The sequence below is a fragment of the Doryrhamphus excisus genome, linkage group LG17, assembly GCF_037039965.1.
Source record: "Doryrhamphus excisus strain RoL-2023G ecotype Guam linkage group LG17, RoL_Dexc_Guam_v1.1, whole genome shotgun sequence".
NCBI lineage: Eukaryota > Metazoa > Chordata > Actinopteri > Syngnathiformes > Syngnathidae > Doryrhamphus > Doryrhamphus excisus.
In genome coordinates, this window is record NC_136373.1 from 17811365 (window position 1) to 17837857 (window position 26493).

At 46.8% G+C, this 26493-nt stretch overlaps 1 protein-coding gene across 2 annotated transcripts in view; it reads left to right on the forward strand.

Annotated features, from left to right (window-relative positions):
• The window catches only part of kcnn3 (potassium intermediate/small conductance calcium-activated channel, subfamily N, member 3), a 58388-nt gene that overhangs the window by 23037 nt on the left and 8858 nt on the right, over window positions 1-26493 (forward strand). For both annotated transcript variants that reach the window (XM_058084836.2, XM_058084838.2), the window contains 4 exons: window positions 5620-5916; window positions 7914-8035; window positions 9651-9792; window positions 15789-15899. In XM_058084836.2, coding sequence (XP_057940819.2) covers window positions 5620-5916; window positions 7914-8035; window positions 9651-9792; window positions 15789-15899 — 672 coding nt within the window. The remainder of the gene's footprint in view (window positions 1-5619; window positions 5917-7913; window positions 8036-9650; window positions 9793-15788; window positions 15900-26493) is intronic.

Below are 26493 nucleotides of genomic sequence, written 5' to 3' on the forward strand. Positions count from 1 at the left end.
GGAATCCATTCATCGGTCAATGGCGGTGTTCCTCAGTTCCTCAGAAGGCCCCGATCTGCATTCCTGTTTCGATACATTCGGTTTGTGTCGACCATCTCATGCGGTCCCTGTCTACCGTAAAAGGGAACGCTTGCACCGACATCGTGTAACGGATGCCAGGCCTTAAGGGTCGCGCTGAACGTTGGGTTGACAGTCCATGCTTGTGGCCTAACGGTCAGTGCTCTCTTCTCCCATTCCCAAGGTCCTGTTTTTGAACCCCGATGTGGGCGGCGTCAAGCAGGCGGAGTTAACACGTCTACGTTCTATTGTTTTCAACAAATATTCTAGACCCTTATCTTGGCGTAGGCCCGTTTCAAGGCGTACCACGGCCTGAAAAAGTCACTACTTCAAAACCAACAAAATAATCCTTCAGGTCCAGACTGGCCACCACGCTACCTACTAGCCCTTGGTTAGCACATAGCCCTTGGTTTCAGTCCTAGGTCTTCCGGGGTCTAGCCTCTCTGGTTACCCTCTCTGCCATTTCAATTAAAATGGTGCACAAATGAAGGAAAACCACTGACAGTCAACATAAGGGGTTCCGGTTTTGTCGACATAAGTCAGCCGATCCAAGGAATGTTGACCTAAATGCGTTCCACTCTACAATTCCAATTAACACATTAGTTTACGGTTAATACATTTTTTATATTATGACCCGTGACTGATGTTAGAATTCCGTATTATCGGGTTAAACCAAGTTTCAGATCGTGAGGTTAGCGCGCTAGAAAGTTAGCCCTGGAAGAAGTTTGGGACGGCTCGGAACGCTCAGTTTCACAGAGTTTTATCCAACACCTGCTCACTGTGATGTCACAGCGAGACGCCCATATAAGGAAGTCATTGAGCTGTTAGCCGTACAAGTTGAGTGGAACCAATCACAGCGGAGTGGGCGTGTGGGTGGAATCAATGAATACGGACCATTTTGGAAATTCAAGGAAATTTGGCTGGAATAGTTGCAGGGAAAGCTGAACCGACTTATGTTGTCCTTCTATAGTACTTTGTGGGTCCCGCTCCAGCGGTATTCTTTGCTCCTGATTGGGAATTCCATGATTCCATGCTGCAGGACGCAGACATTCCCCTGTGTGTGCATCAACGAGTTGTTGGCTCGTCGTGTTAGTGTTACTCCATCGTGTTTTTTCCCCCCCTCCTTTGGGAAACACCATCCTGCGGCTAATTTGCGTGCATCTTCTTGTCGACTTGTCGAGACCATCTGGGTGTTTGTGTAAAGTTCGCATCCCCGTGCGTGCAGCCTGACAGATACGGTCCAGCTTTGCATCTGGTTCCGTGATGAGACACATGTGCACGGGGGGATTTAACCTGATTAGCCAGCGCCACTGGCTACACCGCCTGGATGGCGTTCAGGCGGAGACGGATGAAGGTTGGCGGAAAAGGTGGACGGTCGTTGCAAACAGAGACCTTATCATCCATGTGACGCTTTTACACGTTTTTTTTTAGCTTTGTTTTTGCGCTGCCCTCCTTCTGTCCGGGTTGCTCTTCATTTCATTTCCTCGTAGGGCCCGCCCCCTGCGCCCTGCCCCCTGCGCCCTGCCCCCTGCGCCGCTCTGCCACATTGTGTTAAAGTAAAAACAGCAACAAAAGATGCAGATTTTGCTCATTTTCCCCTTTGAGGCTGACGCCCGAGACGTCCTGCCTGATGCGGCGTATGTGCATTCGGACATGCGTACGTCCAAAAGCACCCTCCCTTCCCGTTTCAGTCATGGAAGGCCAACAGTGGCACTCAGTCACTCGCCATTGACAGATTACTTTCCTAATGGAATTTAATTATTTATCCCTTCCTCGTGGCGGTTTAGCCAGGAAAAGACCGACAGCAGCAGTAGCGGGAGGGGAGGAAGGACAGGACCGGAAGGTTGGAGGTGGGGAGGTGATTGGGGGTGTGGGGGGGGTGCTCATTTCCTTGTGGCAAAATCTGGATCACCTCGTTTTTTTTCCCTGCGAGGCGGTGTCAAGTGGGGGGGGGGGAGATAAATGGATAAAAGCCGTTCAATTAAGGTTCCACATACATCATCATCATGGCTCATGCGTTATTCTTAACGTTGGGATCAGGACCAATATATCCCCGTCTTCCCATTTGGGGGCTTCAACAGACCCCCAACGCTCCGTGTTTGGCATTATCTCGCTGGAAGGGACGTGTCGTATTTTAAGGGTCCCTTAAAATTCCAAAACCTCAATCCAATCCGTTCCTTTTATTCAGTATCTGAATGATGTTTTTCTGGCTTGTCGCTTATACTCAGCAAGGGGGGAGGGGGCGGGGGGGTCATCCCTGACCACATTCCGGTATGGATGGATTCCACTTTCCTTTATCTTTTCTCCAATGTCCTGGTTGGAATCGTTTTCCGTTCTCGTCGCTGTTCAATGGGAATGCAAAAAGTGTATATTTGTAGGACTTCAGGAGGTTTGCCACCAACTGCTTATAATGATCTGCCTTCTGAAGTCCATTTCTGCTACATGTCCTAGTCCGAGCCAATACTGTATCAAAAAACGTCTTCGTCTTTTACAGTGGAACCTCAGTTAGCGTCGCTAATTCCTTCCAGAAGGTCTGACTCTAACCAAAACGGACATTAACCAAATCAACTTTTCCCCACAAGAAATAATTTTATTTTTAAAACAATTTCAAATGCATAGAAATCCATATAATGGATGAGTGAAAGGGGAAAGGAACGTTTCATGATTCCTGATGTGACTGTTCCCAAATCTTCCAGATACCACCTTCCTGTTTTGCCGTGAGTTATTTCTTGAATTCAATCGTGTTTCTCACAAGGAAAGTGGTGAGTGGATCGTATGTCAAAAATATACATTTTCATGTGCGTATCCATCATTTTGGGCTTTCTGGGGGGGGTTTGGTCTAGCATTGGAATGAATGGGGGGGGGGTCATCCCTGACCACATTCCGGTATGGATGGATTCCACTTTCCTTTATCTTTTCTCCAATGTCCTGGTTGGAATCGTTTTCCGTTCTCGTCGCTGTTCAATGGGAATGTAAAAAGTGTATATTTGTAGGACTTCAGGAGGTTTGCCACCAGCTGCTTATAATGATCTGCCTTCTGAAGTCCATTTCTGCTACATGTCCTATTCTAAGCCAATACTGTGTTTTGGAAATAGCTGTGTAATCTAGAGTAGTGATTGTCAACGCCGCGTTATAGGTAGACATTAGGCCCCTAGGCCTTGAGTTGGACACCTATGCTGATGACCATTAAATTGTCATATTTGTCCCCCACGGTGAGTTGCGTCCTCTCCCACAAATCATTGCGTATTTGTTGGAGTGGTGCCCGCTGCTGACAGAAATGTCAACATGTCCAAATTTCCCACTTCTCAATGCGTCGTTTTCCGCGATCCGGGCCCCCCCCCGGAAAGGGGCACATGCAGGTAAACAATGAGCGCCACCTCCACGGCTTTTCCAGCATCCTCGTCCCCCTTTCTTCTTGCCTGCTCTCTAAACGTGGTTCTCTTGATTCGCTCTCTTCTGCCGTCTTCCTGCTGCTCTCTCGCTCTGGGGATCCTAATTAAGCTTGGCTGCTCTTTGATGTTGTCGCCGTGGCAACAGTCACCATGACGAGGCCGGGTCTGCACACACGCACACACACACGTACAGTTTGCTCGTGGAAAGCAAGGACCAGCGTTTGACCCCTGGCTCACTTGATGGCTTCCTCCAAGGGCTCCAAACGCGCGCGTACGTGTGTTAGCGTCACGTGCACGCATGTTAGCGCCACGTGCACGTGTGTGTCGGCGTAGGAGAACACATGCATCCTGCTGAGCCCGCCATGGATTGATGACGGGATATACCGTGTGCATCCGCGGGTGGTCGTGGCGGGATTTGGCCCTCATCATCAGAGCCGAGCGCCGGCGTCTTCTCCCGACGTGCGCGTTCATTTGTTTTCCTAAAGAGATGTTTGTGTGGGCTCAAACCCCCTGGAGATGCGTCATGTGATGGAGAATGGCGGCTTGTTTCCCAAAGCGGCACAGCCTCTTGGCTCATTTACAGCTTTTATTCCCGATACTGAGGTGTTCCTTTTTAGCCTTCTTCCGCTTTTGATGATTTATGAAGCGTTTATTTACTCCACGGGGATATCCGGGCCCTGAATGTACCGTCGGCCGGCGTTGGCTTTTATTGGACTTCTAACGTGGGCTACTGTCTGGCACAGTCCAAAGACGTCTTCGACTTTTACAGCGGAACCTCAGTTAGCGTCGCTAATTCCTTCCAGAAGGTCTGACTGTAACCAAAACGGACACTAACCGAATCAACTTTTCCCCACAAGAAATAATAACACATTTTATTTTAAAAACAATTTCAAATGCATAGGAATATAAAAAGAATGGATGAGTGAAAGGGGGAAAGGAACGTTTCATGATTCCTGATGTGACTGTTCCCAAATCTTCCACATACCACCTTCCTGTTTTGCCGTGAGTTATTTTAAATTCAATCATGTTTCTCACAAGGAAAGTGGGAAGTGGATTGTGTGTCAAAAATAGACATTTTCATGTGCATATCCATTTTGGGCATTCTGGGGGGGGTCTTGACCTAGCACTGGAATGAATAGAGTGGGGGGGGGGGTCATCCCTGACCACATTCCGGTATGGATGGATTCCACTTTCCTTGATATCTTTTCTCCAAAGTCCTGGTGGAATCATTTTTCGTGCTTGTCGCTGTTCAATGGGAATGCAAAAAGTGTATATTTGTAGGACTTCAGGAGGTTTGCCACCAGCTGCTTATAATGATCTGCCTTCTGAAGTCCATTTCTGCTACATGTCCTATTCCGAGCCAACACTGTATCAAAAACGTCTTCTTCTTTTACAGCGTAACCTCAGTTAGCGTTGCCAATTCCTTCCAGAAGGTCTGACTCTAACCAAAACGGACACTAACCGAATCAACTTTTCCCCACAAGAAATAATGACACATTTTTGTTTAAAACTATTTCAAATGCATAGAAATATATATAATGGATGAGTGAAAGGGGGAAAGGAACGTTTCATGATTCCTGGTGTTACTGTTCCCAAATATTCCAGATACCACCTTCCTGTTTTGCCGTGAGTTATTTTTTTAATTAAATCGTGTTGAAAGTGGGGAGTGGATCATGTGTCAAAAATATACTTTTCATGCGTATCCATCATTTTGGGCATTCTGGGGGGGGTCTTGGCCTAGCACCGGAATGAATAGAGTCGAGTTCGGAATTTCCTGTAGTTCCATTCCATCATCCATCACTTCCCTCCGCCTCCCTCCGTCTCATCAGCGCTCCCCGTAATGAAACCTCTCCTTGTAGCTCTCATAACAACATCAAGATTAACACGGCAATTAGCAACACAAAACATCCAGGGAGGAGGACAACAATTAGCCTCCGCGCTCATGACGCGGGCTTTCAGGGAGTACTGAGATTAGGATCGCTCGCCGAACATCCGCCATGACTTTGAGACCCTACGACACGAGAGAGGCGCTAATGAGCCCGCATCCAGTCTGAATAGACGATGATTAAGGAGCATCACCCCCCCCCCAAAAGCGGTCCCATCCATCATGTGTACTCATAAGTGGACTCCTCGTCTCACTCGTCTCTTCTCACTCGTCTTCTTCCCGCAGCTGTTTGTCATCGACAACGGCGCCGACGACTGGCGCATCGCCATGACGATGGAGAGGGTCCTGCTCATCGCTCTGGAGCTGCTGGTGTCCGCCGTGCACCCGGTGCCCGGCGACTTTAAGTTCCAGTGGCGGGCGCGGTTGGCCTTCTCGTACGCGCCGTCGCAGGCCGAGGCGGACTTGGACATGGTGCTGAGCGTGCCCATGTTCCTGCGCCTCTACCTCATCGCCAGAGTCATGCTCCTGCACAGCAAGCTCTTCACCGACGCCTCATCCAGGAGTATAGGAGCACTCAATAAGGTCAGATGCTGATGGCTTCCTGCTGCCCAGAAACCATGAGGTCAAGAGCTCTCCGCTCCAAATGAGATCTTTGTTCTTGCTTCACATTTCCACTTAAGCCACTACGAATCCTTCGCGCCGCAAAATGAGATGAGACTTGAAATGGGAGCCGGAGTATTCCATACGGCTCAAATGGGCCGTGGAGAGGAAAGAGTGAGCCATGCGAGTCGCCCGGCTGCAGCCTCGCGCTCATTGACGGCTTTTTAACGATGTCATCGTGGTGTGTTTTGGAGGGAAGACACTGGGAGTTTTGACGACTTGTCATCCGGGACTCGGCCGAGGGGGGGAATCGGATCCAATAAGACAAATCCGACAACTAGCCAGTCAGTCAGTCACTTCCAAAGGTCAGCGCTTTTGGAAGCAGCTGCGTTAAAAACAAGCAGTGATGCACGCTGAGGTGGACTTTCTCATGTTATGTTCCTGGGGGGGGGGGGACAAGACCAGAATAACTTACTTTGCGTATAAAACGTCATATATTTATGATATCTTAACTGAAAAACATGTACTTGCCTGTATCGGTACGCTGTACATGAAGTACATGAACCCTATCATACTCCAGGCCACATTCTGGTACTTTGGTGTAAAAGTCTGCTCACCTCCTGGTGAGCTATCGGACTTATAATCCTCCATTTTGGCGGCCATTTTCAGCACAAAAAACACTGCTGCCTTTTCCCCTCTATGGAAGGACGGCAGTGACAAGCACCTTCCGGCTCAACGTCACACTCAGGATGAGGTGACGTCACAGTGACGTCCTTATATGGGCGTGCCTGGGTCAATATAATAATTTAAAACAGACCGCTTTGGAAAAATTTGAGGAAAAACAGCAGGAATAGGCGCGGATTCCGGAAGATCTACAGTCCACAACACGATACAAAGCGACGGAATTGAACCTCATGGATCTCGTTTTAAAAGGCGAGTCGGAGCAGCCTGTCGAGTTAAGTCCAAACATACTTCAACGAGACAGGAAGTGTTTGACTCTCTGAATTTCAATTCCTTCATATATTTGAACATAAGAACTGCCAACCAATGGCCAACCAATGGCCAAACAATGGCTAACCAATGGCTAATCAATGGTCAACCAATGGCTAACCAATGACTAACCAATGGCTAACCAATGGCCAACCAATGACTAACCAATGACCAACCAATGACCAACCAATGGCCAACCAATGGCCAACCAATGGCCAAACAATGGCTAACCAATGGCTAATCAATGCTCAACCAATGGCCAACCAATGACTAACCAATGACTAACCAATGGCTAACCAATGGCCAACCAATGACTAACCAATGACCAACCAATGACCAACCAATGACCAACCAATGACCAACCAATGGCCAACCAATGGCTAACCAATGGCTAACCAATGGCCAACCAATGGCCAACCAATGGCCAACCAATGACTAATCAATGGCTAACCAATGACCAACCAATGGCCAACCAATGGCTAACCAATGACTAACCAATGACCAACCAATGACTAACCAATGACCAACCAATGGCTAACCAATGGCTAACCAATGGCCAACCAATGGCTAACCAATGACTAACCAATGGCCAACCAATGGCCAACCAATTGCCAACCAATGGCCAACCAATGGCCAACCATTGGCTAACCAATGGCTAACCAATAACCAACCAATGGCTAACCAATGGCTAACCAATGGCTAACCAATGGCTAACCAATGGCTAACCAATAACCAACCAATGACCAACCAATGGCTAACCAATAACCAACCAATGACCAATCAATGACCAACCAATGGCCAACCAATGACTCACCAATGACTCACCAATGGCTAACCAATGGCTAACCAATGACTAGCCAATGGCTAACCAATGACTCACCAATGGCTAACCAATGACTAGCCAATAGCTAACCAATGACTCACCAATGGGTAACCAATGGCTAACCAATGGCTAACCAATGGCTAACCAATGACAACATGTGTTGCAGGTGCATTTTAACACGCGCTTTGTAATGAAAACCCTCATGACGATCTGCCCTGGGACGGTGCTGCTGGTCTTCAGCATCTCTTTGTGGATCATCGCCGCCTGGACCGTGCGAGTGTGTGAGAGGTCAGTGAACGCCAGTCAAGTGACTTTTTAATGACGTTCTCCGGGGAACAAGCGTCGCTAGAACCTGGGTACGAGCAGCAGACATGACGGAACGCTCTCATGGGCCTCGCTTTTTAGGACGCGGGTTTCCATGATTTCCATGATCCATGACGGAAAAAAACAAATGAAAATGAATTCCCAATACACACACGTCTCCAGTGAACATGGGCCATGGTTTCAACAGAATGAGACTGACCGAGACGAGTGTCGCTGTCGTTGGTTCCCACCAACCGTCTGTCGTTTAGACAAGATCTCAATAATCAGTCACCTTCCACTGCTCCTATAAAAGTAGGCTTCGCTACACATCTTAAAATAAAAGCTAAAATAGAGTATGTGCCAGTCGGCTACAAATGTGGAAACCCTCTCACCCGAAGACAGCTGGGACAGGCTCCAGCACCCCCCCCCCCCCCGGCGACCCTCGTGGGAAAGGGAAAAAGTGGTAGAAAATGAATGAATGAAACTCCATAAGTGCCCTGCTGGTGGGAAGCCTTTGTTTTGGTTTGGGGGGGCATTCAACATCCCCTTCCGGCCTCTCCGAGCCAAACTCGGGGGACGGGGGGGGGACCCACTAGCAAGGCCACATTCTCATGGAACAGAACCAGCAAACTGAAATTCAAGGCCGTATAGCGTACGTGTACGAATATTATTATTATTTTTTTTGACATGACAACATTGTGTGTGATCTGCAGCAGGTTGGTTGCTATGGTAACAGTGTTGCGTGTCGCGCACACACATTGGAAGTCATGGAGCTGCAGCTTTGTGTTATACTCCCGGCTGAAAAACGATAGATGGACGATGCTCTGCGTTAAAAATCCTATTTTATGAATTAAGAGAAACATAAAAATAGTATTCCTTTTTAGTATTCCCGTCGGCATGATTCCATCATTTCTATCATTGACGAATTCAAGGACAAATATGCTATTACTTTTATCGTCGGAGAAGCGGATTCGGGCCCCAAAGTGAGCGTTGTGGAAGCCACTCCCGGATGGAGAATACAGGAAATAATTCTTATTATTTTTATTAACTATATACTTTTTCCTCACGAGTTTCGCGGGGGGTGCTGGAGCCCATCCCAGCTGTCTTCGGGCGAGAGGCGGGGCACATATCACAGGGCACATACGTATAGACAAACAACCATTCACACTCACATTCATACCTATGGACAATTTGGAGTGGCCAATTAACCTAGCATGTTTTTGGAATGTGGGAGGAAACCGGAGTACCCGGAGAAAACCCACGCATGCACGAACATGAGAACATGGAGAACATGCAAACTCCACACAGAGATGGCCGAGGGTGGAATTGAACCCTGGTCTCCTAGCTGTGAGACCGCCGTGCCGCCCTATTATTTTTATTACGTATTCAAAAAATGCAGGAAAACCGATGACGTTGCTTCAAGGATGTAGAGGGCCCCGGTGACTGGTTCCGCCTCGGGCTCCCGATTCTCCATCAACCGAACGAGGCGGCTCCAGCGCCGCCGGGCGGCCATTCCGAACGGTCACTGATTCATTCCCAGACGATGCTTGAGAACCGAAGCGACGGCTAATCTAATCCTGTACGTCATAACGTCCTGCAGGTATCACGATGCTCAGGACGTGACCAGCAACTTCCTGGGAGCCATGTGGCTGATCTCCATCACTTTCCTGTCCATCGGCTACGGAGACATGGTCCCTCATACCTACTGTGGCAAAGGAGTGTGTCTGCTCACCGGAATCATGGTCAGTACATTCGCCGCCCGCGGCTCTCTCGCCCTCTCTCTCTCTCTCTCTTGTCCTCGCCGTCTTCAAAGGTCGACAGATTATATTGCGTGCGGTTTGTGTCACACGGGCACCCCGGTGCGGAATCGGACTGCCCTCGTGTCGGTTTCTCGGTGCCACCAACAAGAGTCGTTCATTAATGTGCGTGCGTGTGCATGTACTCGTTACATAATGAAGGTGCCACCGATTCAGGGTGTCGCATCCTCCCACTCTCAGCTTGGCGGTCTCGCTCCTCTTCACTCCGCCGTTCCGTCTTTCATCACATGTTCCTCTCTGTCCATCCTCCTCCTCCAAATCTTCTCGTCTCCTGCCCATCACTTTGCTTCCGTTCACCTCCAACCCATCCTGCTGCTCTCCGTTCCTTTTTCTTCAACAAGTCCTTTCAAGTGCCAGAAATGGTGGCGGTCGACGGTTCCAACGAGGTCGCGCGGAGGAAATGGGATTGAAATGAAACATGGCTGCTCTCGGAGGACGTGTAACACACGGCGACTAATGAGCGGCTGTGCGCCGCTAAAGCGACGCCGCGCAGTGGGGGCACGCCTCGATTGGGAACCGTGCATTTTTTTTAATGTGTTACATAATCGTATTAGCCTCCCGAACGACACGACGATTTGGCGTCAAAGTGAAGCGAGCGCCGTCTTTCTCCCGGGTACAACAAAAGGATGCAAATTCCTAGCGGAGAAGCTTTTAAAGTGTTATTTTCTTACAAGTACATGTACTTTTAATGAGTGTACTGAACGGGAATAATTGAGCATGAGCAATTATTCACGTAGGAGCCTCGCCAGGCTCCCGGCAACAGTCCATTTGTCGAGGAAAGCGTGTCGACATCTTTTAAAAAAGGATGTTAAACAAGTAAGTGAGGCAGCCCACGGTTGCGACAGGCATCATGTCGGCGGGGAGCGAGCAGACAAAAAAAAAAACATCTGTGACTGATGCACAATCGTGCCCGCTGTCTTAAAATAGGATTGTAAGGTGAATACCGTCTGTGACCGATGCACGATCGTGCCCGCTGTCTTAAAACAGGCTTATAAGGTGAACACCGTCTGCGACCGATGCACGATCGTGCCCGCTGTCTTAAAACAAGATTGTCAGGTGAACGCCGTTTGTGACCGATGCACAATCGTACCCGCTGTCTTAAAACAAGATTGTAAGGTGAACGCCGTCTGTGACTGATGCACGATCGTGCCCGCTGTCTTAAAACAGGATTGTAAGGTGAACAGCGTCTGTGACGGATGCACGATCGTGCCCGCTGTCTTAAAACAGGATTGTAAGGTGAACACCGTCTGTGACCGATGCACGATCGTGCCCGCTGTCTTAAAACAGGATTATAAGGTGAAGACCGTCTGCGACCGATGCACGATCGTGCCCGCTGTCTTAAAGCAAGATTGTAAGATCGTGCCCACTGTCTTAAAACAAGATTGTCAGGTGAACGCCGTCTGTGACCGATGCAAGATCGTGCCTGCTGTCTTAAAACAAGATTGTCAGGTGAACACCGTCTGTGACCGATGCATGATTGTGCCCGCTGTCTTAAAACAAGATTGTAAGGTCAACACCGTCCGTGACCGATGCACAATCGTGCCCACTGTCTTAAAACAAGATTGTAAGGTGCATACTGCAACATTTTGAGAGGGGCGTAATATTTTAGCTATATTTTATGAATATTTTAGCCATACATACGATTGCTGTCAGTCAAAGCGTGCGGAGCTTCGAAATGTGCAAGCCTCATTATCGGACGCTTTGGCATCGTTTAACACAAGAATCCAACATTGTAACAACAACATTCCTAGGTCAGAAAAGGGGAAAAGCATAATAGATCCCCTTTAATAATCAATGTCAAATTGCTTTATTATTTATGTATAAGGCCCTCGTGTAAAAACGGCTTTGCTTTATTCATTTTTAATCAACGCTAAGCAATTCGTCCATAAAATGTATTTCGAATCTAAGCATATTTGCATCGCGGTGGTAAATCCGATGTAATCGAGTCGCCAGATGATAAAGCGGTACGTCAAACTAAACACGTGGTCCCAAAACAAGGACGCCGTTGATACTTCCAACATTCATCAGCGTTTCCAAAGTGGTTTATTTTTTTACCGCTCATCAGCGGAGTGATGAGGGCGTGGCTACCAGAGACCAAGGTGATGCTTGAGTCTACGAGGCAAAGGAAATAAAAGGTCGTGCGTCGGGTGACAGGTTGAGGGGGGGGCAAAATAAAAAGCCTCCTTGGCGTTCTTGTAATGAGTTTATACAGTGAAGATTGCTGCAGTCATTACCATGGCAACGCAAGGATTCCGTCTGTGCCCCAAGGCTACCTGAGGGTGGTGCAGGTGTTTGCACGGGCAGCAGGATGATGAAGCATTCTGCAAGTGCAGGCCGTTTCCACGCTACTGCTAACTTGGACAAAGTGCAGTACATTATTCAAGTATTAACAATAACAAGTATTGTCGTGCTGATGCGTTCGCTGAAGTCCGAGTCAAGTCCCGTGTAACTGATGCCCAAGTCCAAGTCCAGTTGCGAGGCGTTAAGGATACTGCCCAGTCCAAAGTGAAAAAAAATGTGACCTGAGTCTGACTGATGTGTCGCCTTGAGTTGACGTCGACATGAAATTGGAGACTCGCGGGCGTCGTTTCGATGACGGATTGGTCCGTTTATGTCAACATGTGTTGAAGTGTTAACGTTTACGTCATCGTCGCTTTCGCTAAATCAGATTTGGGATGACGTGAAAACCAATAAAACGGACAAAGCATTTGGCATCGTACCAAAGATGGTTTCTTCTCGACTTTTTCCTCGACAACCGCTTACGGCGACACAAGTCTGCCAATCCGAGGGTTGTCAACTTAAACCGGTTCTACTGTACGAGTCTGACCATCGCGTATCATAAAACATTAATAGCAGCAAAAATGGATGCTTTATGTACCAGTACCAGTTGGTGCCAGTTGGCGCCAAAGATGATGTGATTGGCGCCAACCGGCACCGACTGGCGCCAGCCCAGTGGACTCCTAGCCCGGCGCCTGTTGGTGCCAGTTGGCGCCAAAGATGATGTGATTGGCGCCGAGTGGCATCGACTGGTGCCGGCCCAGTGGACTCCTAGCCGGCGCCAGTTGGTGCCAGTTGGCGCCAAAGATGATGTGATTGGTGCCAGTTGGCGCCAAAGATGATGTGATTGGCGCCAACTGGTGCCGGACCAGTGGACTCCTAGCCCGGCGCCTGTTGGTGCCAGTTGGCGCCAAAGATGATGTGATTGGCGCCGAGTGGCATCGACTGGTGCCGGCCCAGTGGACTCCTAGCCGGCGCCAGTTGGTGCCAGTTGGCGCCAAAGATGATGTGATTGGTGCCAGTTGGCGCCAAAGATGATGTGATTGGCGCCAACCGGTGCCGGACCAGTGGACTCCTAGCCCGGCGCCTGTTGGTGCCAGTTGGCGCCAAAGATGATGTGATTGGCGCCGAGTGGCATCGACTGGTGCCGGCCCAGTGGACTCCTAGCCGGCGCCAGTTGGTGGCAGTTGGCGCCAAAGATGATGTGATTGGCACCAACCGGTGCCGGACCAGTGGACTCCTAGCCGGCGCCAGTTGGTGCCAGTTGGCGCCAAAGATGATGTGATTGGCGCCGAGTGGCACCGACTGGTGCCGGCCCAGTGGACTCCTAGCCGGCGCCAGTTGGTGCCAGTTGGCGCCAAAGATGATGTGATTGGCGCCAACCGGTGCCGGACCAGTGGACTCCTAGCCCGGCGCCAGTTGGTGCCAGTTGGCGCCAAAGATGATGTGATTGGCTCCAACTGGCACCAACTGGCGCCGGCCCAGTGAACTCCTGGCATCATTGGGGCAACTTGGCTCGCGCCATTACATTCCAATGGATTCCAATAGGCGGATTGTTTGTGACATTTGGTTCCACTTGGTGGTCCCTTCGCGCCAATTGCTTGATGCCAGTGGTACAACAAAAATTTTAAACATTTCTGAAATTTTCTTGCCGCCAAACTAAATTTTTGCCGGCGTTACCAGGAGCCAGTTGACATTGGTTGGTAGGTAGGTAGAAGGCGTTTGGTTCTGAATAGCAGCAGACAACCTAGCGATAGCAGAAGCCTATTAGAAGATCCGTAGGTTGAAAACAAACAAAAGGACGTTGAGGTGCGAACCCTGCGTCAACCCTGCCGTCCTGCCACCTCACCGCCACGCTAAGAAAACACAACCAATTCCCTAAACGAAGCGAAAACAAGACAGCCGGTGACACCGGGACCGACGCGAACGCTAAAGTAGCAGAAGAAGAGAAAAAGCAGCCTGCTGCTCAGCGTGACGCCAGCAGTCAGCACCACCAAGCAGCTGAGGGCCCTGCGGCGTGGCGACGTGGAACCCAGTCTGCCACAAACCAAGGCAGAGTGCCGAGAGTGGAGGGCGGAAGGCGAGAGCCGGCGAGAACATTTAGACCGGATGCTCCAGGAAGGGGCGGGGCCAATCAGCTGCTTCCTGACACAAGACCAAAACAACAAACAAAAACACGTAAATATTATTAAAAACAAACAAAATAAGGTCATAATTTGGGGAAAATATTGTAAAAAAAAATGTAAATAAAACTAATAGTGAGGCTTTGGTTGTTTGAGTGAAAAAGTGGGCGACCTCAAGCAAGAAAAAATGGCGACAACCAACACGGCCCTGAGGGCATCCATGTTGTTTCTGATGTAAACACAGGTCATACTTTGTCCGAGGCAGTGGCGTTTGGAATCCTAGAACTCCGTTTTTTTGCGTCCGTACCCAAACACATTCCCGGATTTTTCTCCAAATTCACACTTTGGTCACATCTTTTTATTTTTTTAGCTTTTTAGTGCCAGATATTTGCAGGAAAAATAACTTTGTTGATGAGATAAGCCTTAGTTTTGTCTGGGATAGGCTCCAGCATACCCCTGTTATAGTGAGGATAAGCAGTAGCCTTCAGTGGTGGATCCAGAAGGAACCTACTACTTCTGTTTTTTACTTGTTGTTCCCACTTGAAGCTAAAACAACCGATATGAGTTATGGTGAGTAAATGTCACCCACTGGCCCAAATGGTATCTCCCACTTTCCTGACCGAGAATCAGCATAACGCAGCCAGCCAGGGAAAACAAATCACAGCGGCTTGCGGCAGTCCGTCTACGGCGATAGCTCAGGGAACCCCGGCGGAATCCGACAGACGTGGGCGTCGCCCCCTCACACACACACACGCACCATGACGGCATCAAACAATCAGCGCCATGCTGTTCGAGAGCATAGAGACGCACGCTGTACTCGTACATATTGTACTGCATTTCATCAAGGGCTCGTTCCGCCGAAGCGGCAACATGGATGTCATATTTTATTCATCGCTTCGGAATAAACACAAATAGAGTGGATACACATGGACTTCCATACGTTTTCATTAGCACGTTATCTTCATTCAGGACTTATCAGGAGTCATGTGACCTCATTAACATTGGCCGTGTTGCTCCCGGATTCATCCCCACTTTCCCATTTGTATGCGCTCATGGCGCCGCGCTGCCTTTATCTTTCCCTCCCTCGTTCCTCTCCCCTTCACGGCGTTCCCTGTTGGAAAACATCTCATCTGAAAGTTAACCAAGTCTGTCTTCGTCTTCGTCTGCGCCAGCGGGCCGTCGGAAGACCGGCACCGAGTCGTTTGGATTGGCGGAATGTCATTGCGTGACATTATGGGGTGTCAATCCGTGATGCTCTTTGCAGCCGGACCGGCCATGTTTGTCAGCCGCACGCTGGAGCGATATAGGAGGACGGATCTCACGCCAGATGGATGGGAAGAGAAAATAGACTTGGCTTGCTTCGGCGACACGACAAACACAATTCTCCGTCCTAATCCAAATCCCCCCCGCTACCACTTCTTCCTCATGTTTCCCTTCACTCATTTTGTTGAATTTGCAAAGTGAAATTACCCAATTCCTCCTCCGTAGCCGCTGACTCAGTTTCCTCCTCCCCGCTTCCAGGGTGCCGGCTGCACCGCTCTGGTGGTTGCCGTGGTAGCCAGGAAGCTGGAGCTGACCAAGGCCGAGAAGCACGTACACAACTTCATGATGGACACGCAGCTCACCAAGAGGGTGCGTAAGACCTGGTGTGCTGTCACCACGGGGGTGCATGAGGGGGACTTTTACGTTCTGTTTGGGTCACCATCAGATGTTCTGGAATGAATAATGATGCTAACCAAGGTTCCGCCATATTGGGGTCTCAAATCTAGCATATTACAAGATGTGTTTGCAGCAGCCGTGCACCTGAAGGCATCATTTTACGTCGAGTGTGTTTAGACGCGTTTAGACGCGTCACAGGGTTTGGATGGAGGGAAGCTCACGTATGAACACTCGATCCCTTGGGGTGTTTTGCACGATAACGGGGGATTGACAGCTTGTCCTTTTGGGCGCCACGGCAACATCCCAGTCAGCGTCCCTGTGACGGAGTGCCGTGTTATTTTAGAGAGTGGCGGCAATAAAAGGTCATCTCCGGGAATCTTGCACTGGACCAACGTCTCTATTGCTTTCCGTCACGGATCTTTTTCTATCCGCTGCCCCCCCCCGCCCCCCTCCCCTTTTTTTCCATAAGTGTGACATTAGTATCCCTTACTGTAATTCCCTTTATGACTCTCCATTCAATCTGTCACCGCCTTTCCCTTCCTTTCCTTTCCCTTCCCTTCCCTTCCCTTCCCTTCCCTTCCCTTCCCTTCTCTCTTTTCTTTTCTTTCTTTTTACATTCCTTCCCATTCATTTCCTTTCCATTCCTTTCCTTTCCTTTCCTTTCCTTTCTGTTCATTTCCTTTCCTTTCCTTTCCTTTCCTTTCTGTTCATTTCCTTTCCTTTCCATTCCTTTCCTTTCCTTTCCTTTCCTTTCCTTTCCTTTCCTTTCCTTTCCTTTCTGTTCATTTCCTTTCCTTTCCGTTCCTTTCCTTTCCTTTCCGTTCATTTCCTTTCCTTTCCTTTCATTTCATTTCCTTTCCATTCCTTTCCGTTCCATTCCATTCCATTCCTTTCCTTTCTGTTCATTTCCTTTCCTTTCCGTTCCTTTCCTTTCCTTTCCTTTCCTTTTCGTTCATTTTCTTTCCTTTCATTTCCTTTCCATTCCTTTCCTTTCTGTTCATTTCCTTTCCATTCCTTTCCGTTCCATTCCATCCCATTCCTTTCCTTTCTGTTTATTTCCTTTCCGTTCCTTTCCTTTCCTTTCCTTTCCATTCCTTTCCGTTCATTTCCTTTCCTTTCCTTTCATTTCCTTTCCTTTCCTTTCATTTCCTTTCCATTCCTTTCCGTTCCATTCCATTCCTTTCCTTTCTGTTCATTTCCTTTCCGTTCCTTTCCGTTCCGTTCCTTTCCGTTCCTTTCCGTTCCATTCCTTTCTGTTCCGTTCCTTTCCGTTCATTTCCTTTCCTTTCCGCTCCTTTCCTTTCCTTTCCGTTCATTTCCTTTCCTTTCATTTCCTTTCCGTTCCATTCCATTCCTTTCCTTTTTGTTCATTTCCTTTCCGTTCCTTTCCGTTCCATTCTTTTCCTTTCTGTTCCGTTCCTTTCCGTTCATTTCCTTTCCTTTCCGTTCATTTCCTTTCCTTTCCGTTCTTTTCCTTCCCTTTCCGTTCATTTTCTTTCATTTCCGTTCCGTTCATTTCCTTTCCGTTCCCTTCCTTTCCATTCCGTTCCTTTCCCTTCCTTTCCTTTCCTTTCCATCCCTTCCTTTCCCTTCCTTTCCTTTCCTTTCCATCCCTTCCCTTCCCTTCCCTTCCCTTCCTCATCTCTGCCACTTCTTTCCGTCCCCCTGCCCCCTCTCACTCCCTCTTCTGGCCCTTTTCAATTTTTCATCCAATTGAAAGACCCAGGTTTTAAAAATAGCCGGCGTATCAAATATGTAGCGTACATTATGGATATATGGGCTATGTGACAGGCGGAGCGAGGAGGGATGATCAATGACTTCACACATTCCAGCCAGGAAGAGAGAGACTCTCACCGGGGGGTCCTGAGGGGTCCTGAGGGGTCCTGAGGGGTCCTGAGGGGTCCTGAGGGGTCCTTTGGCCATCCGTGTTCCATGCCGCGTGTTTTATCATCAACTAACTTGTCTTGTTCTTGGCTTGCTTACATGAATGAGCTCCCAGCAGCAGCATCCCGTGCTGCTGATTCACGGCTAAATAAACCAAAGTTAACCTTCCAGCCATTTGGAGGGCGTACGGCACACGGTTTTTTTTTTTATTCTCATTATTGTCGTTTCAAATGAGCTGAACCTCTTCCACATCCTCCCCCTGCTAATCCATCCCTGCAGGTTTGGTGCTCATTTATGTTGGCTGGAATACTCAAATTCATTCTTTTGCCGAGCAGGAATGTTACATCATTTCAGGAAACACTATTAGCATGCTAATGTTCTCATATTAGCATTACTAGCATGCTAACATTTGCATAGTAACATTTTTATTTGTTTTCACTTAGCACCATCATGCTAGGTGTTGCTAATTAGCATAATTATGTTAGCATGCTAATTTTTTTAGCATTTTCAGAGGTTGGCATTTATACAAACACTTGATGTCAGCATGCTAACATTAGCATGTTAGCATTCTTTAAGTCATTCAAACAGTTCCATGGTATGTTTTAATGCCTAAGGGATCTAAATATGATAATATGTATGAAAATGAATATTCAAGAGTCAAACTGCATGTTGAGTACTATAAATGTGTACACGTTGGCTGCTTCTTGTGCACCCCCAGGTGGGGCCCGCAACACCCAACAAAAAGTACCTATTTTTAGTTTTGGCTTCCACGACTGATTATTCCAAGGGTGTCCAACGTGCGGCCTGCGTTTTTTTGTTTTTTTTTTTGGCCCATGGCACATTGTAGAAAGAAAATTAATCCAAAAAAATTCAGCAAAATGGGAAAAATTTAGCAAAAATGTAAAGATGTAGAAATGTTGATACTAGTAACTAATAATAACATACTTTAAATATCTATAAATGTTGAAATAAAAGTGTAAAAAAAATCCATCCTAATATCAAAGTGGCCGTGGTGGAGAAGGTTTGGACACCCCTCGCTTATGTTGAGTCAGCCAATCCGAAGTGCTCGGACTTAAACGGGTCTCGTAACGTAATCTCAATTTGCGACCGCGGAGGCGTATTCCCGTGTTCGACGTGCACGGTGACATTTCTTCTTCAAAGGGTCTCGGGCTTATGCGGCGGTAATTGTCTGCTGCCCTCCATTACAAAGCGGCTAATGATGGCCGCCGTTGTATGCACATTGATTTACATGTGACGGGGCCTTTCGCCGTCATCCCGGCTCAACGGGAGAACACAATCACTCAAGGCTTTAATGATGAATAATGCAACAATAGACTCCCCCGGCATCCTGTCCATCCTGCTGCACGCACACACACACACACACACACACACACACTGTACATACATGCGGGAATACACAGAATAACACACACATGCTGTCAGTGAAATGGTGTCCTCTTTTAATGAATTAACAAGAATAGATTGCCAATTAGTGCGGCCCGTGGCTATTGGAGCATGCTGCTGATACGGTCTGTGTTTGCCGTCAATACGGGACCATTATCAGGAGGTCTAAGGTCTGGGGCAGATAAGGAGGCCAGGTTTTACAGGCTAACGTCTCCGTCAGGGATCGCAGCGGTGTAAGATTTAAGGGAAAGTATCCTTTAGTGGCGAGTCTCCGTTAGTGGAAATACACACATACACAACCCGGTTCCTTATGCATTATTGAGATCCTAGTGGAGCGGGGGGGGGGGGATTCCCGGAGTTCCTCCGTTTTATACACACACATGGAAATACGCTGGAGGGAGACGCCATGGCGTCATCCAACTGCAGTGAGCAACACCGCCCCGTTTGTTAAAAATAGAAAATAGACTTAGGCAGTCTTGGTCTCCTTGTTGGGGTCTGATACAGGGTCCCGTAGATGGTGGTCACCGGAACAGACATACTGGACCGGTCACATGACTTCATTATCTCGACTGGAAAGACTTCCAATCAATAATAACAATCAATCAAACAGCCTCCTTTTTCGTGCATTGCAAGTTTTCCACACTTTTATAGCAACACAAAAAAATCTCCAAAAAGTTGTTAGTTGTACTCAAACGAGGTTGTGGCTTTGGAGCTGGGGTGTCCAAAGTGTGGCTCGGGGGCCTTTTGCGACCCGCATCATTTCCGCTTGGCTTCCTGCTTGCTGTGGAGCGCTTATTAAATGGGAAAGATGCTCTTATAAAATACGTTTCTGTCACCTTGTGGACATTTTTGAGAGCTTAAAACGGCACCAAACATGATCTCTTCCAGTGCGCAGTTGCGTCATCACCTCTTGCACAAAACAAAGAAATGTATAGCTACATCACTGCTAGCGAATTCCTTCAAAGCAGTCATCAATGAAACCTTCCTGTTTGGAAAAGAAAACAAACTTGCAGTGTTACTCGGAAACGTGAACATCCGGCAGCAACACGTTCTGGCATGACTACTAATGTGATGACAAATAGACTGAAGCAATTCCACAATCTACTTGGAGTTTGTTTACGCTGCTTTGGTTGAGAGCCGTCGTCTCGATGACGTCACTGCCGGACAGCTAGCTTGTCATGAGTGGCGCCATGAACTATAGAAGTAAATTTTGTTAATTTATTGTTCAGTGTTACTCGGAAATATGAACATCCAGCAGCAACACGTTCTGGCATGACTACTAATTTGATGACAAATTTACTGAAGCAAGTCGACGATCTACCTGGAGGAGTGTTTGTTTACGCTGCTTTAGCTGAGAGCTGTCATCTCGATGACATCACTGCCGGAAATGTTAGCGACAGCGACAGCTAGCTTGTCTTGAGTGGCGCCATGAACTATAGAAGTAAATTTTGCTAATTTATTGTTCAGTGTTACTCGGAAATATGAACATCCAGCAGCAACACGTTCTGGCATGACTACTAATTTGATGACAAATTTACTGAAGCAAGTCGACGATCTACCTGGAGGAGTGTTTGTTTACGCTGCTTTAGCTGAGAGCTGTCATCTCGATGACGTCACTGCCGGAAATGTTAGCGACAGCGACAGCTAGCTTGTCTTGAGTCGCGCCATGAACTATAAAAGTAATTTTTGCAAATTTATTCAGTGTTACAGTGTTACTCGGAAATATGAACATCCAGCAGCAACACGTTCACGTCCATTAGGATGCAGAGTTGTATCAGCGAGGATGACGCTCAGTGCACAGGGTTAATTTCAGCTCAGCCAAGTGTTCATCTTCCTTTAATGGGATTGAAGATCTTAATTGATAACAGTTAGCGTAACCCCTGAGTGGATGCTGCCAGCTTTTAATCGCTCTTGTGTGATGTTAGGCCTGGTCTCCACGCAGTGTATGAAAGCTTTGTCTAAATGGCTCCCGGCGCCTCGTTCGGGGCTTCGCCGCCAGTCCTCCCTGAACACTTTCATGGTCCTCCTGGCAGTGGAGGACTCAGGGCGCCTTTCATCGAGGCTTGCTAAATTAGTGCCGCGTCTCCTCCACAATGTCAATTAAAACCACCGTGATCATTCAAGCAAGACGCTACTGTCCGTGTAAAAAAAAAAAAAAACGGCACCGTTTTCTCGAGTCGTTATGCTTTTTCATGTCTCTCGCCAATCAGCAGCGTCGGCTAATTCATCGGCTTCGGTAGGGAGGGTTAGCGCCAAGCGACGACATGCTGCGACATCTTTCACTGCTGGCGCCATTACTCAAACGGGAGCAGTCTAATCCCTGGAGATGTAATAGCTAGCGTCCACGCCGTAGCATAAACAAACCAAATAGAAAGATTGACTCTAAAGTCCAATATTCATACGCTCACTTAGAAGCATTTCCTGGAAATATGTCAATATATAAAGTACTTTTTTTTTTTTTTAGAAGTACTTTTAGTCTCCATGCAAAATGATAGCCAAAGTTTATGTTGACGTGTTCTCGTATTCTTAAAGGAATACTGCACTTCCTGGGGAATTTTGCCCATCATCCACAACGCTGCGTAATAATAATAATAATAATAATAATACTACATTTTATTTGTATAGCGCTTTTCAAAATACACTTCAAAGACACTTTACAGAAAAATGGAGTTGAATAAAAACAAGTAAACAGAGTAAAAGATATGCTAAAATACAACTTTTATTCATTTATACACAGTTAAAACATGAGTAAAAGCGGGGCGAGGTACCCCGCTTCTCGCCCCAAGACAGCTGGGATAGGCTCCAGCGTACCACGGCGACCCCAGTGAGGGTAAGCGGTGTAGAAAATGGATGGATGGATCCACAATGCTTAAGTAAAACATGAACACACTTTGTTTTACTTTGTTTTAAAATATTGAAAAACTGCTAGCATGAGGCTGCCAAGAATTCGATGTGATGGAATTCCGTTGTAGCGCCGTCTATTATTATAACGTCTCCGAAACTCTCCAAGCAGGTCCGGTTCTAGGCTTGCACATAAGGTATTGTGATACATGTCAAAAATGTTGTATTATATGCTAAAGTGCACGTTTAAATGTGCTCATTTGCATACAAAAAAACACGACTGAAAAAGCATGATCACATGATCACACGCCGCCGGGGTCACGGTGCCTGGGAAGGTCACGGCCGAGCCAGGCAAGGTGACCGCTCTCTTCGGAGAACCGCCTCATTACACACACGCAGAGGTCACGGAGGCGGGAAGGGATCCACACGTCACATACGTGCGTCCCAACGCCGCGTCAACGCAGCAGGTCTCTCGTGTTCCCGCCACAACGTGTGCCACGCGGGCGGGGCCGGTATTTGCCCCAAACTGACCATATGGCGGCAACATGGCTCCCCGGGAACAAACCATATGCTGTGACAATTCCTCTTTCCTTTCTTGTGGAGTTCATTTAGCCACAATCTTCGAGTCGTTTAACTTTATCAATGGCGCTAAGCTGCTTTAGTCCCTTTCGGGAATTGAATAAAAAAACAGTTGCAGGCAACAGCGCGCGTGTGTGTGTGTGTGTGTGTGTCACAGATTAGGGCTCGCTAGAAGTTCCAAGTAGGGCTGCCAAAACAATGGCGTTCTTGAACATGCACTCTCATTCTCGCCATCATCCAATACCGGTGTCACATGGGTACGTATGCAAATGTTGTCTGGTTTCCGTGGTTACAAGCTTTCTAACATGACTTTTGGACGCCGATCCAAACAAACGATGAAAATAGCGTGATAATGTGACGGCCATCAATGGGGTCAGACCTTTGAACTCCGCCTCCGTCAGGTGATGTGTTAGCGTCGCGGTTCAAATTGCGACTAATTTCAATTTCAAACACTCGATTCATCCCTCAGGGGCGATTTAAGCGGCACAACGAGCAGCAACACGGAAAAACAGAACAAGTGAAAATGGAACATTAGACTCTGGACTGGTTGGGGTAGTCAGCTGGGGTAGGCTCCAGCATACCCGGGACCCTCATGAGGAGAAACGGCATAGAAAATAAAATGTATTGTTGAACAATAAAACAAATACAAAGTTATACAATTTTAAATAATACATTAAATATGGGTTGTGCAATATCCGGCACAGGGCAGGTCAGAGTACAGAAGGTATTTCAACGGAAGAGACACAGGCCGAGTTCTTATAAAGTGTACTTCTGCCACCTTGTGGTGGTTTTTTAATTAATTAATACATTTGAAGAAGAAATGTAACTTTGTTTTAACACATTTTAAAATTAATTTTAGTAATTACATTAAAATTCACACTTATTTTTTATTAATTTTACTCATTAAAATACAAAGTTGAAATAGTTGGAAACAAAAAATGGAAAAAAATTGTCATTTTAGGAGAATGATATTAATCAATTAGAAAATGTTTTTACTTTAATACATTTTTAAATAATTGTAAATTTAATTGTAAAATCTTTACCATTTTATTTAAATTAATTGAAATAATTCAAATAAAGATTTTACACGCTGAAAGTTGAAATAGTTTGACACAAAAAATTGACAAAATGTAACTTTATTTTAACACATTTTAAAATAAATTTTAGTAATTACTTGTGGTGGTTTTTTCGGCTTAAACCTGCCTGTTGTAGGTACCCCCGAGTGCCCAAGTACCTCCGGTCCTCAACCACTCCCAGCGGTTGAGGACAACCTAGCAGTGGCCTCCACCACTTGTCTCCGCTTGCTGGCCGTCTTGATGAAAAGTGATGGTGTTGTGAGAAAAACCAAGCTCGTCGACCCCTCGTTTATCTCGCTCTAATGACCGAAGTGACAAACACGACGTGCAGATTGATGACCAGTGAGCATGTTAATGTGCCAGGACAGAAACGTGGTGGAGGCTTCAGGTGGAGGCTTCAGGTGGAGGCTTTGGATTCAAACAGGTCACAGAAGAAAGGGAATAAACAACACTTGAACCTCTAAGACGACCAGTTCGGTTAATATATCCTAATTATGCGTGTCAAACTCGGGCCTGGGGGCTAAATCTGGCCCGTGCTGCAATTTTATCCGGTCCGTGGACCCAATGCAGTCCAAATTGTATACAGCACGAAATTCACCACCAAAAGTCAAATATGGTGGTGGTAGTGTGGTGGTCTGGAACCTGGACCTTGAAAACTAGCTGTGATCAATGTAAGCCTGAATTATGCTGAAGCTCCCCAAGACTTGGGAGCGACTTAGTCCAAGTCCTGACCTGGATCCAATTGAGATGCTGAGGGACTGAATGACAACAATTGAATTGAATTGAATGACAACAGACTCATTGCAAGTTACCGCAAAGGCTTGATTGCAGTTGTTGCTGCTAAAATGTCATCTAAAAACTGCATATTGTGTTGAGTTGTGTTTGTTTGATGATCATTTAAGACTTTTTTCACAGCATTGTATTAGCAAGCTAGTAGGATGCTAACAAGGACGGGCTAAAAATACATGAAGTGTACAGATGGACAGGTAGGAATCATTCAAAGTGGAACGCAAGATGCGGTTGTCAATGACGACGGGCTATGCTTGTGTTGTTTAGGGGACATTTATAGGGCCATCATGGCAGACCCAGGGTCAGTATTGTCAGCATATTGGACTGCAGCGGCCGGGTGCTGATTAGCCACGCTGCCGGGCTCCTTTTGTGCTCCTCAGACTCGGGGCGTAACGGTTCTTTGTTCAGTGCTCGCCATCTCTTTGAAGTCTCTCATTCAATTTACATCCTCTCAGATTGTCGGCGGTATAGCCGACATAACCTCCGCGCCGGTCGCCGTTCTTGTAATTGCGTGGCAACCTTTGATTAATTACTAGGCTTGGTGTTCCTCAGCCATACCTTTATGGAAGCGCTGAGAAAACGGTCGTCCCGAGTCACAGAAACCACCGTTTTATGTGTTCGACGGGATTTCGTTTTAGGTGAAGTTGAGCAGGGAGCACGTCGGATACGGTTGCTTCAAATTGGTCTCACTCAACAACAACAGTTCTCATTGTAATGGTAATGGTAATGGTTTTATTTCATTTGAACATGATTACAATTGAATGCATCACATAATCAGTTCCCAGTTCCACATGTCCAAAAGGAGTAGGAAGAAGCAAAGCTTATTAAATCCTACCCCTCCATATGGTACTTTTACAATCAGTAACTGTTACATTTGTTCACTTCCTGCTTTCCATAATACAGTTTCATTTTTTTGTTTTTTAGTCAGCTTTATTGTTATTTAACCCTTTTCCTCTTCAAAAATCGATACTACTGTGACTTCACTGATGAATTATTAGGACTTTTTTTAATTATATATCTAATTTTTTCTTGTAATGTTACAACTTGAAATATTGCGATTTTATGCTTTTAAAATTAGTACTTTTTTTCCTCACAGCGTGATTTTGTCAAATATTTTTTTTCTTTTAAATTTGTTATATATTGTAAATTACGGGGTGGGTTACTCGTGAAATTACAACTTAATGAGGTTTTAAAGGGGAACTGCACTTTTTGGGGAATTCTGCCCATCATTCCCGATCTTTATGTGAAACATGAACATATATTTCTTTCCTTTTTCTGTGCATTATACCACGAGAAAGCCCGTTAATAGCAGCTAGCCTACAATGCTGTCATTGTATTGGATAGACATATTTCGACTACAAAGCCCTGTAAAAAAACACCTACCCAGTAATGAGTAGCTCCAGCGTTCTTGACGGGAGCGTTTCCAGGAGGCTACTGGGAACACTGGTCCATCCTAGAAACGTTTCAGCTGGTCCTAATATTTTGACCAGGCACTGAACTAAATAGCCTTTATTGCTACGAATACGAAGTCCCTTCACAAAGACTGTAGTCTGTAGTCTGCTAATTGCTGAGTCTTACTTTTCCAAAAGGGAAGACTCTGCTTTGTTTTTAAATCTCAGCAATCTCCTGTCCTAATTATATAAAACATAATTGCCACGGAAGCCCATTTCCGAGCAGTAAATAAGGAGAAATAACCATCCTGTCACTTAGCTTGATTTCAGCATCGCGTTGGACTGGAGCGGCAACACCAGCGTGTACTTCTACTTGCCATCCGGTGGAGTACACAGTATTGTATCGCAGATATGCGTCTACTAGCTGTGTCAAATGAAATGAAAAATAATCACTTCATAGAACAATGGCAAACAGAGCGAGACCTCTTGTAAGTCATACGGCCGCCGCCCGTTTCTGTGACCTTTGGTCGGCACAGCAAATACAAAGCGAATAGCGTAAAATGGTAAAAAATTTCATGAAATGCTGCAAATGTTTGACAGAAA